This window comes from Leptonychotes weddellii, chromosome 5 (assembly GCF_054177405.1).
Source record: "Leptonychotes weddellii isolate Sample4059 chromosome 5, ASM5417740v2, whole genome shotgun sequence".
Lineage (NCBI taxonomy): Eukaryota > Metazoa > Chordata > Mammalia > Carnivora > Phocidae > Leptonychotes > Leptonychotes weddellii.
The window spans coordinates 58554335-58571904 of NC_138373.1; the positions used below are offsets into that span (position 1 = coordinate 58554335).

The window sequence follows — 17570 nt, forward strand, 5'->3', positions numbered from 1 at the left end:
TTAGTGGACTTAGATACAACATATTGGGTATTAAAGCTAATTCAAGATTGTCAGCTTAATTAAAATAGACATCTTTAGAGTTATTAGCATTAAATATAAAACTTTTATTCCACCAAGGCTTACTGAAGGTCACATTCTACACCAAGGTTTACTAAAGGTTATCTCTACTGCAATCTGTCAGGATAAAAGAAGACTTAAAATGATGGTTGATTTGATCTGTCTCATTAAGTTTTCATGGGTAATCGTTAAGAGCAAGTAGCTTGAATTAAAAAAAAAAAAAGGTGTACAGCTTTCAGAATCTTTGTTAACCTGAAACTTTGAAGTTTTGTTCGGTTAAATGATATATTGGTTTGAACTCACCGGATATTGATGTCTTTTCCAAGTAAGATAAAGTACTGAAACCTTCATTACTGAACATAGGTTTATCTGCTTTGGGGTTCTTGTGATAGAGAAACTAAAGATAAATTTGGGTCTGCCAGCAAACACATTTTATGCTTAGTCAAAAGTCTATATTATGGAAGAACACATGTTTCCAGAAATTATGAAATATATTCATAAATTTCCAATCTAAAGAATTCTGATGTAGCAGTTCACAGTTGCTTACTACCTAGTTTTTACTAGAAATTAAGGTTTCTAAGCATCAAGAATTCTGATAAATCTAATTGAGACTGTTAGAAATAAGGGAAGCTACTCTGTATGCAAGGAAAATAAGATGTATTTTTGATAAGAAAGGTATGAGGAATGGGAATACACTTTTGTTGAGGAAAAAGAAAGTAGTTTTGTCCTAAAATGGGACTGGTTATTTAGAGAGAGAAGGCTTAGGACAAAATCTGAATGAAAAAGAAAGTTGTAAAAGATTTGTGAAGGGGAATCTTTGGAAAAGAATTTTATGCATGGTCAAGACTAACACTGGAATGAATGAGTTTTAAAAGTACACCCGTATAAGACTGAGATTTAGCTTTTCTGTCTGTTAAAAAAATAAAGTTTTCTTGGATTGTTGGTCTGCTCTTATAAGAAATTGTAAACAAAGATCTTGTTTTTTTATCTGATCAGAAAACCAAAATTTCTATGTCTTGTCTTTTTTAGGTCTTTGATTACTTAAGAAAGTTAAAGCTTCTCAATATTAAAGGAGCTAAGTTTTGCTCACAACTATGTAACTTTCTCATTACCACCTTGATTACACAGATAATAAAATGCTGTTTTATAATGATCTGTAACCCTATTTAGGTATGTGCTTGAAAACCTTCTGAGGTTTTAACAAACTCCCCAAGATTCAAATTCTAAACAAAGTCTTCTTGACCAAGTAGGCTTATTTGTTAAGTTACATGGTAGTTAAGTTAGATGGGAAGCACTGTCAAAAAAATGATGATAAACTTCCTTAGGTTTTTATTGTATGGGTAAATGCTTTAGCTGTTCTAGAAATTATATGAAATCTCTAAAGTTTTAGTATGTCCTGGTATGTGGCTGGAATGGCCAAAATCACTCCTCAAAAGCCGGAGCTTACCCTACTGCATGGTAGGTTAGCTAAGGACTTGTGGAAATAAGGCCCTCCCTTCCTTATGATGGGATTGGACAATTCACCTACAGAGGCCTGTGTCTCCTGGGAGGTCTACCACTTGCCAGTGATTCCTCATAATTGGGATATTGTTAAAGTTAGACATTGGGTAAAGAGGGCTTCTTGATGATTTTATCCCTCAGCCATATATACGTCCCAGAAGCCACCTTTGATGATGTAGAATTATAAGTAGAGGCTTTAGCCATACAGTGGCCATCTTTAATCAAACTCAGCATGCAGTCACTCTGCGGAATGATGAAACCACACGAATTCAAAAAGCAGTCCCTCAAAACCAGATGGCCCTTGATATTTTGACTGCAGCCCAAGGAGGAACCTGTGCTCTCATTAAAACAGAATGTTGTATATATATTCCAAATTACTCAAAGAATGTGTCTGAAGCCATGAAAGATTCAAGTAAACACATCAGTGCTATAGATGGTTCTAGATCCTTTTAGCAGTTGACTAAATTCGATTCTTTCCAAATGGATTTCCCTGCTAAGCATGGCTGTTTCTTATCCTTTATGTTTCTGGCCTTTTTTTTGGTTGTGGTTTGACTTTTTATATTTGTCAAGCAGGAGCTCATGCCATTCATAGCAGCATAGAGATACCTTACTGTGTATCTCAGGACAGACTCAAGAAATGAAATTCTCCCACACTGTCAAAATCTTCCATTTCAAAATCCCTATGTCATCCCTGGTCAGTAGGAAGTAGCTACAGAAGAAATGACCATTGTTTCTTTTCTCTCCATAGAAATGGAATGGTGTTTTGACAGTGGGGATCTGAAAGAGGACTTCACCTCCTTTTTTTTTTTTTTTTAAAGTAGGCTCCATGCCAAGCATGGAGCCCAGTGTGGGGCTTGAACTCACACCCTGAGATCAAGACCTGAGCTGAGATCAAGAGTCGGTCACTTAATGACTGAGCCACTCAAGTCCCCCAACTTTACCTCATTTTGCCCTATCTTTTAAACTTTTTTTTAAAAGATGTATTTATTTTTTTTAAGATACTTATTTATTTATTTGAGATAGAGAGCACGAGTCAGGGGAAGCGGCAGAGGCAGAGGGAGAAGCAGGCTCCCCACTGAGCAGGGAGCCCAATGCGGGACTTGATCCCAGGACCCTGGGATCGTGACCTGAGCCGAAGGCATACGCTCAACCGACTGAGCCACCCAGGTGCCCTATTTATTTATTTGAGAGAGAGAGAGAGTGTGTGTGTGCACAAATGGGGGAAAGGGCAGAGGGAGAGACAGAATCTCAAGCAGATTCCCTGCTGAGCCTGGAGCCCGATGTGGAGCTTGATCCCATGACCCTGAGATTATGACTTGAGCCAAAATCAAGAGTTGGACGCTCAACCGACTGAGCCACCCAGGCGCCCCTAAACTCATCTTTTAACTCAGGCAAAAGACCCTCAGGTAAAGCATTCCATGATGGGAACCCAAACTACCCCTCAAGCAATAATGACTGCCCTGAGACCAGCAAGACCCCAGGTGACTGACCCTAAGACCATGATCGACCTATGCTGCACACCTGCATGTACCCACTGACCTGTGTCCCCAATTTTTCTTATATAAACCTAGAAGTATTTTCAGCACTTTGGAGACAGTCTTTGAGATGTTAGTTCACTGTCTCCCCAGTGTAGGCCTCACTGAAAGAAATTCCTTTCTTGTTTCACCACCACTCTCTCTCTGCTTCTGGATTTTGTCAGTGGTAAGTGGCCAAATCTGGTCTGTTTGGGATTCACGGAGCCAGGTGCTCTTGCACCGGTGGGCTCCAGTTACAGAAGGTTCTGGTCTTGAAGTACTTAGGTATGAATCAGCTCCACAACTCAGTAGCTGCATGAGCAGCTTGGGCAAAGTAACTCAGTTCTCCTCCTTGTGCTTCAGTTTCTTCTTCTGTGGGGATAACACAAGTATTTACCTCACACTCATGGTGAGGACGGGATGAAATAATACATGCATAGCCCTTAACTCAATGCAGGGCACTCAATATATATGGGTTACTGTTATTACACAGGAGAGAGGAAGGATAGGACCCACTTGAGAAAAGATAAAATTTAAAAACTCAGCTGGAGCTGTCTGAAAGCAGTTAGGAATAGCAGAGGGTAATGAAACATTATAGTTAGATTTTACTGGTAGAAAAATCTAAGTAGTAAAAAGGGATATTTTGTTGTCACTGAAGTAATGCAATTAATTATTTACTTAAGACTGGAACACTCCAAAGAGTAAGGAAACACAAGTGGGGGAGAAGCACATAGCAAAGGAACTGGAAAACTCACTGGCCATACCACCTGGAAGGGTCAACATTTAGCATTTCCAGTTTAGGACTATCTTGAGGCAACCCTCCTGTTGGGAGACAGAGGGGAAATCTCTGAGAACCAGGCCTCAGAAACTTAAGGAATTCCAAGCAGGAGACAGAGAAAGAACAGTCACTGCAGTATGAGTGACATCACAGGGAAAGAAAAAGAAAGAAAGGAAGGAAAGAAAGAAAGAAAGAAAAGAAAAGAAAGAAGAAAGAAAGAAAGAAAGAAAGAAAGAAAGAAAGAAAGAAAGAAAGAAAGAAAGAAAAGAAAAGAAAAGAAAAGAAAAGAAAAGAAAAAAGAAAAAAGAAAAGAAAAGAAAAGAAAAGAAAAGGCTATAGGATCCTGCTAGGAATGTAAAAATATAGTGAGAAGAGCAAGCAGCGGTTTGTCTGTCAGAAAGTAAAGCATGAGGCCCACAGGACAGAATCCATATTGAATCCAGAATCAGGTGCCAGGACCCCAAAGATCATTGGGCAAAGGGGATTTAGGGCAACTTAAATGCATACAATTAAATTAACCTCTTCACTGAAGATTTCACAGCCAGATGAATTTTAGTTCAGTGACTGTGGACCCAAACAACTAGCATTTATAGAAAATAGCAGTCAAAATACCTGGGATTACCTGTGACTTGGGGCTGACAATGGAATATTGTGATACATATTTCCAGGAGCATGACTTTACCAAAAGGTAGTCTAGATGGTACTGTGGTATTCTGTCCTGATAACTCTTTAAAACTTCAAGTAGGGGACATGAGAGTTAGGGTACCATCACTCAATTTTGAGGAGGCTGATTAAGATATGCCAGTGACGAATGGCAAATTGTATCTGTGACAGGAGTCTAAAGCTTTGGGGAGTTCTCGCTCCACTCTGGTGGAGTAAGCACACTATAGCCTGTCTCCCACACTGAGCACAATTAAAACCTTGGGCAGCACACAAAAAGCAACAACCTGGGGACTCTGAAAAGCAAACAAAAGCAGACAGAGTACAGAAGGATGTCATATCTGGAGAGGTGACCCCCAAAGGGATTAAGTTTCCCTGTTTATTTTTCTTGGTTCTTAGGCTTTGCCCAGAGGACGAATCTCCACTCAGAGCTGGCAGTGGAGTGTGCTAAGATTCCACAAAAGTTGTGGGCTCACCCCTAAGCTGTGCATAAGTGAGATGAACCCAAAGCAGCATAGCTAAGGTTTAAACACTGTGTAAGTGTCTGGCTAACACAAATGTCACATGCAAGAAATACACCCAAAGCAGCATAGCAAAGACTTGTAAACTGAACTGAGGCAAACAGAATAAGCCTAATCAGGTTGACAGCCTGCTAAAAAATTTAACATTTTCCAGAGGAATATAATAAGATCCAATGTCTGTACAAAATAATGTTCAAAATGTCTAGGATACAGAACAAAATTATTCAATGCACAAAGATGATGGATTCTCAAAAAAAAAAAAAAATACAATCGACAGATGCCAACCACAAGATGAGCCTAACACTGGAATTATCCAAAACAATAAAGAAGTTATCTTAACTAAGCTTCATGAGGCAAAACTAGACACACAGGAAATGAATGTAAAAATCAAGTTCTTACTTGAACTTAATAAACAAAAACTATGAAAAAAACTGGTAATTTCATAATTGAAAAAAGATACAATATCTGAAAGATAATTATTTGGTCAGTGGGCAACATAGCAACACAGTGATAATGAAGAAAAGAGTCAGAGATCTTGAAGAAAGACCAAAAGAAATTGTCAAATTTGAAAAACAAAAACACTAGGAAAAAATATAATCAGAGCCTCAGGATCCTGTGAGACAATACTAAAGGGTCTAATACATGTGCTATTGTAGTCCCAGAAGTAGAGGGGAAAGAGGTTAGGGAAAAAAAAAAAAAAAAAAAACTTTGAAAAAAATAATGGCCAAAATTTTCCAAAATTTGGTTAAAGTCATAAATTTATAGATTTCAGATGTTCAGTAAACCCAGGCACATTAAACTCAAAACACAAATAGATACATCATAATCCAACTGCTGAAAATCAGAGATTAAAAAAACCCCTCAAAATCAATTAGAGAATACATACAGAGGTAAAGCAAAAAAGTCACCGATATATTAAAATCAAATAAAAAAATAGACAACTCAAAAGAAGGCAGGAAGGAACAGACAAACAAAATACAGAGGGACAAAAAGAAAACAAATAGTAGACCTAAAATAAAAATAATAGACCTAAATTCAACCATATCAGAGTTTATATTAAATATAAATGGTCCAAACATACCAATTAAAGATGAAGATTATCCTACTGGTTAACTACAACACCACCCAAGACTATGCTATTTGTAAAAAACAAACAAACCCACTTTAATAATAAACACATAGATGGGTTAAAATAAAAGGACAGGAAAAGCTATACCATGCAAACAATAAGCAAAGGAAAACTTAAGTGGCTATCTTATATATCACACAAAGCAGACTTGAGAACAATGAATATTACCAGGGATAAAAAAGGACATTACATAACAAGAAGCTCAATTCATTAAGAAAACATAATACTCCTAAATGTACATATACTTAACAACAGAGCTTCTAAACATCTTAAGTAAAAGCTGACTGATGTGAAAAGAGAAATAGACAAATCTACAATTATAGAGAATTTAACACTCCACTCCTCTCTCAAAAATTAACACAACAAGTAGACAAAAAATCAGTAAGAATATGGAAGACCTAAATAACATTATCAACCAACTTGACTTAAATAACATACACCAAACACTCCATCCAACAACAGCAGACTACACATTCTTTTTAAGTGCACACAGAACACCCAATGACATGCACCATATTCTGGGCCAAAAAAAAAAAAAAAAATCTGATAAATTTAAAAGAATTGAAATCATACAAAGCATACTGTTTGACCATAATGAAATTAAACAAGAAATCAATAACTGAAAGATATGTGGATAATCCTCAAGTATTTGGAAATTAAAGAACACATTTTAAACAACTTGTGGATCAAAGAAATCACAAAGGAAATTCTGATTTGAGTGATATGTTATAAAGATACAACACATCAAAATTTGTAGGTTGCAGTACTTAGAAGGAAATTTAAATTTATGCCTAACAGGGGCACCTGGGTGGCTCAGTTGTTAAGCATCTGCCTTTGGCTCAGGTCATGATCCCAGGGTCCTGGGACAGAGCCCCACATCGGGCTCCCTGCTCCGCAGGAAGCCTGCTTCTCCCTCTCCCACTCCCCCTGCTTGTGTTCCCTCTCTCGCTGTGTCTCTGTCAAATAAATAAATAAAATCTTAAAAAAAAAATTATGCCTAACAATACTTAAAGTTTTAAAAAAGTGTTTCTAGTCAATAGTCTAATATTCAACTTTATAAAACTAGAAAAAAAGAAAAATAAGTCCAAAGTAAGCAGAGGAAGGAAATAATAAAGAACACAAATAAATAAAATTGAGAAAAGAAAATTTAAATATATAAGTGGTGTTATAAAAGATCAATAAATTAGAAAAAGACATAGGCAGGTAGACTCTACAAAGGCCAGCAATGATCCCCACCCTCTTGTTTTTCACACCTTTGTGCAATTCCCTCTCCTTGATTGTGGGCAAAACCTGTGATTTGCTTCTAACCAACAGAATATGGGATGTTCTGTTCTTCTGCCTTCTCAGTTTATACGCTCTGATGAAGCAAGCTACCACACTGCAGAGGCCCACATGACAAGGAATTGAGGGTAGATTATGAACTTTGCCAACAAGCACATGGTTTTGGAAGTAGATCCTTTATCAGTCTAGTATTCAAACTGAGACGCCTACCTCTGGCCAAGACTTGAGTGCAGCCTTACGAGAGATCCTGAAGCAGAGGACCCAGCTAAGTCATGCCCGAACTCTCCAAATTCTGACCTGCAGAAACTTTCAGATAGTAAGTATATGCTATTTTAAAGTCACTAAGTTTGTAGTAAACTAGCTATGAATATACAGATTATGAAGACTTAAACTTTGACTCTTACATAATTCACACAAGAATTAACTCTACGAACTTGTTATGCAGCAATACGTACGTACCTGATCTAAGAGTGAAGACACAAATTACCAATAACAAGAATGAAAGTGGAGACATTACTACAGACCTTACAGAGAGTTAAATGATAATAAGGGAATATTATGAACAACTTTATGCTTATACAATTGGCAACTTAGGTGAAACGGACAAATTCAAAGACACAAACTGCCAAAGCTTGTTGAATAGTCTTGTCTGTGTATGTGTGTGTGTGTATAAAGGTACAAAGATGCACTCTCTCACATGTTCTCTCCCTCTCCCCCTTCCTCCTCTCTTCTTCAGTTTGTTTTAAAGAAATTAAGTATGTAGTTAAAAACCTCCCAAAAAAGATGCCACAGCGTGGTTTTGCTGTGTAATTCTATGAAACATTTTAAAGGAAAATAATACTAATTCTACACAAGCTCTCCCAGAAAAGTGAAGAGGAGAAAACACTCCCCAACACATTTATGAATATGGCATTACCTTGATACAAAAACAAACAAAAAACATTATAAGAAAACTACAGACCAGCAAACTGAATCTAGTACTGTGCAAAAGGCTAATACATTATGCAAAGCTCATTGAACACACAAAAATCAATTGATGCAGGGGTGCCTGGATGGTTCAGTCAGTTAAGCGTCTGCCTACAGCTCAGGTCATGATCCTGGGGTCCTGGGATCAAGCCCCGCATCAGGCTCCCTGCTCAGTGGGGAGCCTGCTTCTCCTTCTCCCTCTGCCTCCCCACCTTGTACTCTCTCTCTTTCGTTCTATCTCAAATAAATACAATCTTTAAAAAAAAGTCAATCAATGCAATTCACCATTTCAACAGATCAAATAAGAAAAACCATATAATCATCTCAATAGATGCAGAAAAAAATTCACTTGACAAAATTCAACATCAATTCATGACATATACTCTCAGCAAACTAATAATAGAAGGGTATTTTCTTAACCTGGTAAAGGGCACCTACAAAAAAACCTACAGCTAATATCATACTTCGTGGTGAAAGACTGAATACTTTCTCCCTAAGACTGAGAACAAAGCAAAGATGTTCTCACCACTCCCATTTATTTATCATCATACTGGAGAGCCTACAGTGAGGAGAGAATACAATATGAATATAAAATAAAACGCCTACAAAAAAGAAATAAAAATTATCTCTGGTCACAGATAACAAGATTAGCTACATAAAAAAATTCAAGGCATCCACAAAAAAGATACTAGGAATTTCCTTAAAGAACTATAGGGAGGGATGATGACATCTGTATATAGTACCATTTAACAGAACTGCATGGCTATTTCTAACCTGTATGAGATCAGCATTCCCCTATCCCCTTTTCCTTTGGAAGATTCTAGAGAGTGAATATTTCTTTTTCATAACTGTGACTATGATTTGCTTTTATTCTTCCCTGCATTACTACTCAGTTATCTTCATCTATCTTCCCTTCCTCACCCCCGAGGTTAGCGTCTACAGGAAAGAAAAAAAAGAGCAAAGTTTATTCTACTTTCCTCTTTCAATTAGATCCCCTCAGGGAAACCAAAAGTAGCACAGTCATAATAGTAACTTCTTGGCTACAGAGAGTCATCTAGATTTAAGGGGAACCGGGAAATCATGCTATCTTTGCCTTTTTATCACAAGGTGAGTCTCTCTCTTCGGGTGAGAAGCAGACCTTCGCTGAAGAGCAGAAGATGCAAGGGGATGGAAGAGATGATGCTAAGATGGATGCTGGGAGGGACAATGGGGTAGAACAGGAACAGGAGGTCCAAGTAGCCCCCATGAGGCACAAAAGGATTTAGAACGGGAAATGCTTATACTCTCATTAGCCCAATTCTATGGGGACTGGAAGCCGGGTCACTGCAGGCTCTACAGTAAACATAGAAATCGACAGAGAATATTCCTCCAGGTGGGGTTTGGGGAGGCTTTCATACACACAGATTAGAAGAAGGAGACACTGTTAGTAAGGGAAACTCTGAAGTATATGTTTTTCTAAATAATGCCAACAATGTGAACATCTGATGATGCTAGGGGCCACTTCCAGTGTCATTGGGTGTGAGAAACTGCATCATTTCCCACACATCGCCACCATCCATGTGCTGTAACCTTTCAAAGGATGCCATGTCAATAGAAACGGTGGTTCTTTAGCTTTTCCACTTATTCTCATCCCCATAATGGTCATCTTCAGTTTATAAAGGAATAATCAAGAAGAGACAAGCTCCTTTATTCCTCTTTCTCCCTCCCGAATCATTGGTTTTGATCCTTGGACCTTAATTACCTGTCACCAAATTTTTAAAGAAATGTAAACGAGGGCACCTGGGTCGCTCAGTGGGTTAAGCGTCTGCCTTCCACTCAAGTAATGTTCCCTGGGTCCTAGGACTGAGTCCTGCATTGGGCTCCCTGCTCAGCGGGGAGTCTGCTTCTCCCTCTCCCTCTGCCTCTGCCCCTGCTCATGCTCTCTCTTAAATAAATAAAAATCTTTAAAAAGAAATGTGAACGAGGATGAGGTGGATGGAGGTCGTGATTGCACATGTCTGTGAAGGCTGGACAAGACAAATGCTAGAACGTGAATATGAGTCAAACCAGCCAATGTCTGTGGAAATCACCACATATATTAACTACTTTAAGCAGTTTCATTAACTGACTCTCCAGCTGTAAATATCCTAGAACTCTGCTGAAATAGTTTATTTCACTTAAGACCTAAATGCTCTAAGAAGCTTCTACCATAGCTACTGCCTCGAAATGATTTAAAAGAAACTTGTGTTATATTAAAAATTTGTTTCTATTATTTAGTTACCCCAATTTACTTAATACATTGTGATGTGTTTGCTATCCCCCCTCCCAGAGATCCCACTCAAACGTCAATACCATTCTCCACATATCTCTTAAGTCTCATGAATGTCATATGGATACAAAAGACTGAAAATGTCATTGTAGAGACCACACAAAAGGTATTCAAAAATGAGATTTTCTTTGGCTTGAAATCATCAAGCACCATGCTCTTTGAAGTTAAATACTTCCTACCTCAATTGTTTCGTCAGAATTAACACAAAAGGCACACTTACCAACCAGAACGACAAGTCTGTATTTTTCGTTCGTTTGCCGCCGATACGGTGTCACTTCCTCATATGTGGGTACATCAGCTGTGTCGTACTGGTCACTCTTCTTGCATTCATACATGGACTTATTTGTTTTCTTATCTTTTCTACTAAGACGGAAACTTCTCCTAAACCCAGCTGCAAAAAAACATATATATATATATATATATATTTAGTAATAAGAACTAAAGAAAGAAACCCCCAAAAACCAACAATTAAAAAACCTTCAAAGTTGGATTGGATTTTACGAACCCAAATATTGTCACAGTACATTTAGAAAAACACCTAGATACTACACAATTTCATTAAAACAACCATTTACAAGAGAATCCTTGAACATTTATTTTTATAGTTATATTAATATACATTTTATTTGGTTCCAAACCATAAAGAATTATTCTCTGAATTCAAAGAGTAAAATAACCACATAATAAAGCAAAATAAGTTGGAAATCATAGTTTATTATGGACTGACTGAACACAGTTGATAAAAAGTTAAAAGCACTGTAGAAACATTTAAAATATAAATGCTGAATCCTCTCATTCATAAATACTAGAATATTTTATATTGTATTGTAAGCACAACCTAACAACATACCTGTGGCACAGACAAGCATCTATTCTTAAACAAAAAGGAAACTAAATTAGGGAGAGCTCAGTTTCAAACATGCCAAACATGGATCAGGCCAACAGAAGAGCAAGTTCTTTGGCTTTTATGAGACTCCAGTGTGGGTTGGGGGTGGGGGGGCATAAATGATCAAGTCCAGGTTCTTGTTCTCCTATGGAAAAGTCCATGGCTTTACACTTTGAAGCCTACTGAATTTTGGAAATAAGATTCATAGTCTCACGTGTATACTCTTATCAACACATCATATGATCTCTTCCTAAAATAACTGTACAAGTACTTCAATAAATTTAAATGCTTAAAGCTCACAGCTGTCATTTAACACATGGGCTTAAAAAGCTGAGGCAAAGGTTCTTTTTTCCCATCAACCCCCATTTCATTCGGCTTGCTCTTCATGTTGTTGCACTGTTTGGGATTTATTTCCTTTCTAGTGATGTTTATCACACACAGTATGATTTCATCCATATATACACACAGTATGAATTCGGTAAGACGTGCAATCAATTTTCGACCTAACCAACCCTCAAAATCCAGACTTTAAGGAAAACTGTTCTGGTTATTGAAACATTATATATATTCATATCAGCTCCATGGTACAAAGCAAAATGCAAGTACATTTTTAAGTATATAAAAATATATTCTCTTGGAAAAGAATTTTTTTTTCTTTTGGAAAAGAATGTAGATCAACTGTGATAAGTGGAAAAAAAATTTTAAATAGAGGTATTTTATTAAAAAAATGCAAGAATGTACCTCTGAAACAAATAACACATTATATGTTAAAAAAAAAAAAAGCAGGAAGGGAAAAATGAAGAGGGGGAAATCAGAGGGGGAGACGAAACCATGAGAGACTATGGACTCTGAGAAACAAACAGGGTTCTAGAGGGGAGTGGGGTGGGGGGATGGGTTAGCCTGGTGATGGGTATTAAAGAGGGCACGTACTGCATGGAGCACTGGGTGTTATACGCAAACAATGAATCATGGAACACTACACCAAAAACTAATGATGTAATGTATGGTGATTAACATAATAAAATAATTTTAAAAAGTCAAAAAATGCAAGAATATTAAAACTGATCTGTGTGAATTTTAGGGGCCAAAATGAAAAAAAATACTACTACTGCATTTAAGAAATTAACAGGATTCAAAATAAAGGCCAATATTAAAAACAATTATCAGTAACCATGGAGTTATAGCACTCACCTTATGGATTCACAGTTTAATAAAAATCAGCCAAGATACTAAGAAGAGGGTGATACAAGGTTCATCTGATAATAGAATTTTGTAGCCCACCACGAGTCATTCTGATTTTGAGCAGGTACGCAGATTATTTGAGGGAAAAGATTTACAAAGGATTTGAGACGAGAGTTCATCACTCTAAAGCTCTCGTATTGAAGGCAGAAGGCAAAGAGGAAAAGGAAAACAGGCCAAGGAATAAAACACTGATATCTCTCCAAGAAGGACGAGATTCAGAGGAAGCAAATGGGGACTGTGCCCGCCTGGCCCTAGGATGAAGAAGTGTCAATTTTAAAACCACTCAGGCAGGCAGAGTTCAAACTTCTATATAAAGGGTCAGAGGGAAGCTGTTTATTATTATTTTCTTGTGTTTTTTGGGATATTGGGAAAGACTCACGAGAATGCCAGAAAAGGGTTCCCCTACATGGGAGTCCTCGCAACGCCAACCCAGAAGTGGGGGGATCCTTACAACCACTCCTAGTGCTTGAACGCGTGCTTCTCAGACAACTCTCTCTTACCAATCTGCATCAGTGATGCCATCCCAACCCCACCCCAGCTCTGTCACCTGTAATGGCTGGCCTACTCCGGAATCCATCATAAGATGGCTTCCGGTTTGGCACAAAAATTACACATTAGCTATTCTAACTCTCTGATGCTGGTATTTCAGAGTGTTCAGATTTCAGGTTCCCACGGTTCTTGTCTCATGGAAGGCAATTATAGGATAAGCAGGTAGAACTGGAAATTTCCTCACGGTTATTCTTTTCATGGAAGGAGGGTTTTCCTCAAGTCACTACAAACTTATGGCCCAGGAATGAATCTAACCAGGATAGAAATATTTCATCCAAAGCAAATGAAGTCCAAAAGTAAACACCTGAAAAATTTCTGAGCCACGAATCCCAGCTAAATCCTGAATTTCAGTGCAAGTGTACCTAATTGAGTTTTTTTTTACAATTAACTTAAGTTTTTGCTTTCATTAAAAACGAAGAGATAGTGGGGAAAAGAGTGAAGGTAATCAGATGTCTGATGTGAGATTGTCTGGACATCAAAGATGGGGACCATGGCCCATAGGATGGTTTGGTGATATTTGTTGTCCAGTGCTTGGTACAGAATAGGTGCTTGATAAAAGTTTTATAAATTCAAGTAATTTAAAAAGGCCAGAACAAAACCCTACTTCACCTCTCTTTCATTATCTTACTGTAAATTTCAACAAAGAAAGCAGGGCACATTTGGTATTTTCACAAGAGAAAATTCTAAGAGGCAGGCCTAACGACAAAACATGGCATACACAAAGGCACAGACCTGGAAGGAACTCTGCAGACCCTCCTGGCCCGCGACATCTTTGCTCCCGGCCACACGGATGGCACAGATGTCACACACCTGCCCATGCACCGTGACACGGTCCTGATCTCATTCATGTCACTATTCCAGGTGGCAATGACTGAGCAACTAGAATTCCCACAGGCTGTGAAGCTTAAGTGTCCTGACCCAATATGCTCACTTACAAAACTAAGGAAAAATGGCTGATCACCACACCACGTCGATTAGAGCAGCAATACTGAGTGTTAAAAATTGAGGACCAGGGTGCCTGGGTGGCTCAGTTCGTTAAGCGACTGCCTTCGGCTCAGGTCATGGTCCCGGAATCCTGGGATCGAGCCCTGCATCAGGCTCCCTGCTCAGCGGGGAGCCTGCTTCTCCCTCTGACTCTCTCCCCTCTCATGCTGTTTCTCTCTCTCTCTCAAATAAATAAGTAAATAAATAAAATCTTAAAAAAAAAAAAATCGAGGATCAGAGGCGCCTGGGTGGCTCAGTCGGTTAAGCATCCAGCTCTGGGTTTTGACTCAGGTCTGATCTGAGGGTCGCGGGATCCGGCCCTGCGTCAGGCTCTGCGCTCAGCGACGAGTCTGCTTGAGATTCTTTCCCCCTCCCTCTGCTCCTGCTCCCCCTCACGCGCTTGCTCTCTAAAATAAATAAAATCTTTAAAAAAATTCTGAGGACCAGAGGTGGCCAGGTCTGGGTTAGCATCTAGATTCTGACACCAGCTGTATGATTTCGCCAACTTTTTATAAACTTCTCTAAGGCTCATTTCTCAACTTTAAAATGAGGATAAGAGTATCTACCTTACGCGGTTGTTAAGGATTAAACAAACAATTCACATAAAGCATCTGGCCCAGTACCTGGCATATGGTAAATACCTACAATTAGCTATAGATTAGTACTTGATTATGTCTCCAACTAACTGAAAGTACCTGGAAGGCAGGAATATATACCTCCTTGTATTCCCCCAGCATACAGTCTCACAAGAAAGGGAAAAATAAGGGGCTTATTCATAAGTGTTTAAATGGCTGTTATAAAAGAACAATATTTAAATATAAAGAATATTAAAATTACAGCCAGATTTAAATGTTAAATATTAAAACTACCTATTAAAGTAGTAAAGCATTTTAATGAATCACAACAGAAAAATTTAGTATGCACTATCCTTTCACTTTTTTTTCTCCCCAGATACTCTAAGGATATATGTTATTTCTGGTACCATATTTAAATTTAAAGAGCCTCCTTCCTTTTGTCTTCTTACTTATCATGACCATATACTCTCCTGATCCACAGATCCTGTTTACTTTCCATATTTATAGCACTCCATACACATAAGTACACAGGATAAAAAAAAAAAAAATCCTCAACCCAGAGGAACCAATAAAACCAGAACAGAGGATATGACAAAAGGCACAAAATTCAGAGTACTTGCTTGTGATGGTTTCTCAAACCAAAACAACAAAACAGGCTGTCTTCCTAGAATCTGTCCTCCACGGGAAGTCCGGGATGATAGCTCATTTGGCGTGCCGTTCAAGGCTCTGATTTTCAAACCTGGGTCACATAATGAGCTATGTGTCAGCACACACCTTGGTAAGTTTAAGCTTAAAGGAGACTTAACTCTGTGTCTGCAAGAGGCGATTTCTTCCCTTCAGCTTTTATGTGGTTCTCTTATTAAAAGGAAGATTTAAAACTGTATACTTACACTGAGCGTAAGCAAAGGGTTCATTCAGGTAAATGTGAATAAATAACCCAGAACCTACTGAATCCCCATTCATTTTCAATGCACACGTCTTACCAAGAGCTGGCTTTAAAAGAAGGGAAAAGGAACGGTAACGAGGAATTTGGAGTAAGGGACAGTTTTACACAAAATATATTTTTCCTTATATTTCACATTTTTGTAATTTATAATTGGCTCAACATTTTTATGGACAGGGTTTTTCCAGTGAGCTTACCCACAGCTGTTAGAGATTTGTGTGTTTTAAAGGAACAACACGTTTACTTTACTACAACAGGAAAGTGACTCTACAGTAAGACTGCAGCTGCATGACCTGATCGCAAGGAGACACTTCTTATCTCATATTTTCCAGTAGAAATCACTTGTGATCACTTATTAACTTAGCATATAATTGCAAAGCTTTGTTTGAAGTATTTTTTACTATAGAGGGAAACACTTAAGTTGCTTAGTTTGTGCTCCTTATTTCAAGAAGATTGCAATAAACATCCTCAACATTCCCTTTATTCCATCTCATGGATTATTTCATTAGGATACATTGTCAGAAGCTAGATAGATCTTGTCCAAATGCTTCTCAGATCAGTGAATGCCAGTGTACATTTCCGCCAGCAGGAAGTACAATTACCCATATATCACACCAGCCTCTCATAAAGAGACTTCTAATTGCTTTGAAATCTTCAGTGATTTGACAAGTGAACAAATTATATGTTATTTCATCTTCACTGTAACAGGAGTTGACTTTTTTTCAAGTTTCACACCCATTTGCATTTCTTATTTCCTTTGTAAATTGTTGGTTAATTATTTTGACCACTTTCTCATTAGGGTCTTCATAAATATATACACATACATGTACCTTTTAAGTCACAGCCTTTGACCCTAATTTACTGCAAACACTTAAGATTTTAAATTTTCCATTTTGAAGAAATTTAAAATGTTTATGTAGTTGAGTCTGTGAGTTTCTTTTCTGATTTCTTCCACTGTTTTTAGGACTTTCCTATCCTTGGGTCTGATAAATACTCACCTATATTTTCTTAAGTTAAAAAAAAAAATGGGTTGCATGGCTTTACATTTAGTTTTTTTTATCCCATCTGGAATTACTCAGCTGTAATCATGAGATCAAGCTTGTGAGGTGAGGCTGTAACTTTATATTTTTCTAAGTAATTAACCAATGGTCCCCAAAATACTTACTGAGCAATCCTTTCACTCCTTTATGTTGATACATACTTTGTACTAAAGTACCAGATGGCTTATTATTATGTCATGACCAAAAAAAAAAAAGAAAGAAAAAGAAAAAAGAAAAGAAAAACCCAAAAAGGTGATTCTTGGTCTGAGTTTAGAGAATTCTTATTGATGATATCAATACCAAAACAACAGAAGTCATGATGGTGGTAGCTGATATAGGTTGAGAACTTACTAGATAAGAGACACCCCTTGAAGCCTTTATGTGGATTAATTCATTTACTTCGCACAGCAGCCCAATGAGGTAGGCAGAATACTACATGGGTTTAAGTGGCTCTTCTTTTAGTTAAATCAGTCAGTCAGAGAAAGACAAATACCGTATGATTTCACTCATATGTGGAATTTAAGAAAGGAAACAGATGAACATGGCGGCGGCAGGGGGTGGGAAGAGAGGCAAACCATAAAACAGACTCTTAAGGATAGAGAACAAACTGAGTATTAATGGAGGGTAGGTGGGTGGG

The 17570-nt window shown here is 37.8% G+C and overlaps 1 protein-coding gene across 2 annotated transcripts in view; it reads right to left on the bottom strand.

Moving 5' to 3' along the window:
- MPP7 (MAGUK p55 scaffold protein 7) overlaps window positions 1-17570 on the bottom strand; it is a 114671-nt gene that overhangs the window by 42734 nt on the left and 54367 nt on the right. For both annotated transcript variants that reach the window (XR_014145507.1, XM_081820788.1), the window contains exon 8: window positions 10935-11105. Coding sequence is in view for 1 of the 2 variants with exons in the window: in XM_081820788.1 (XP_081676914.1) it covers window positions 10935-11105 (171 nt within the window). In the remaining variant the exon portion in view is untranslated. The remainder of the gene's footprint in view (window positions 1-10934; window positions 11106-17570) is intronic.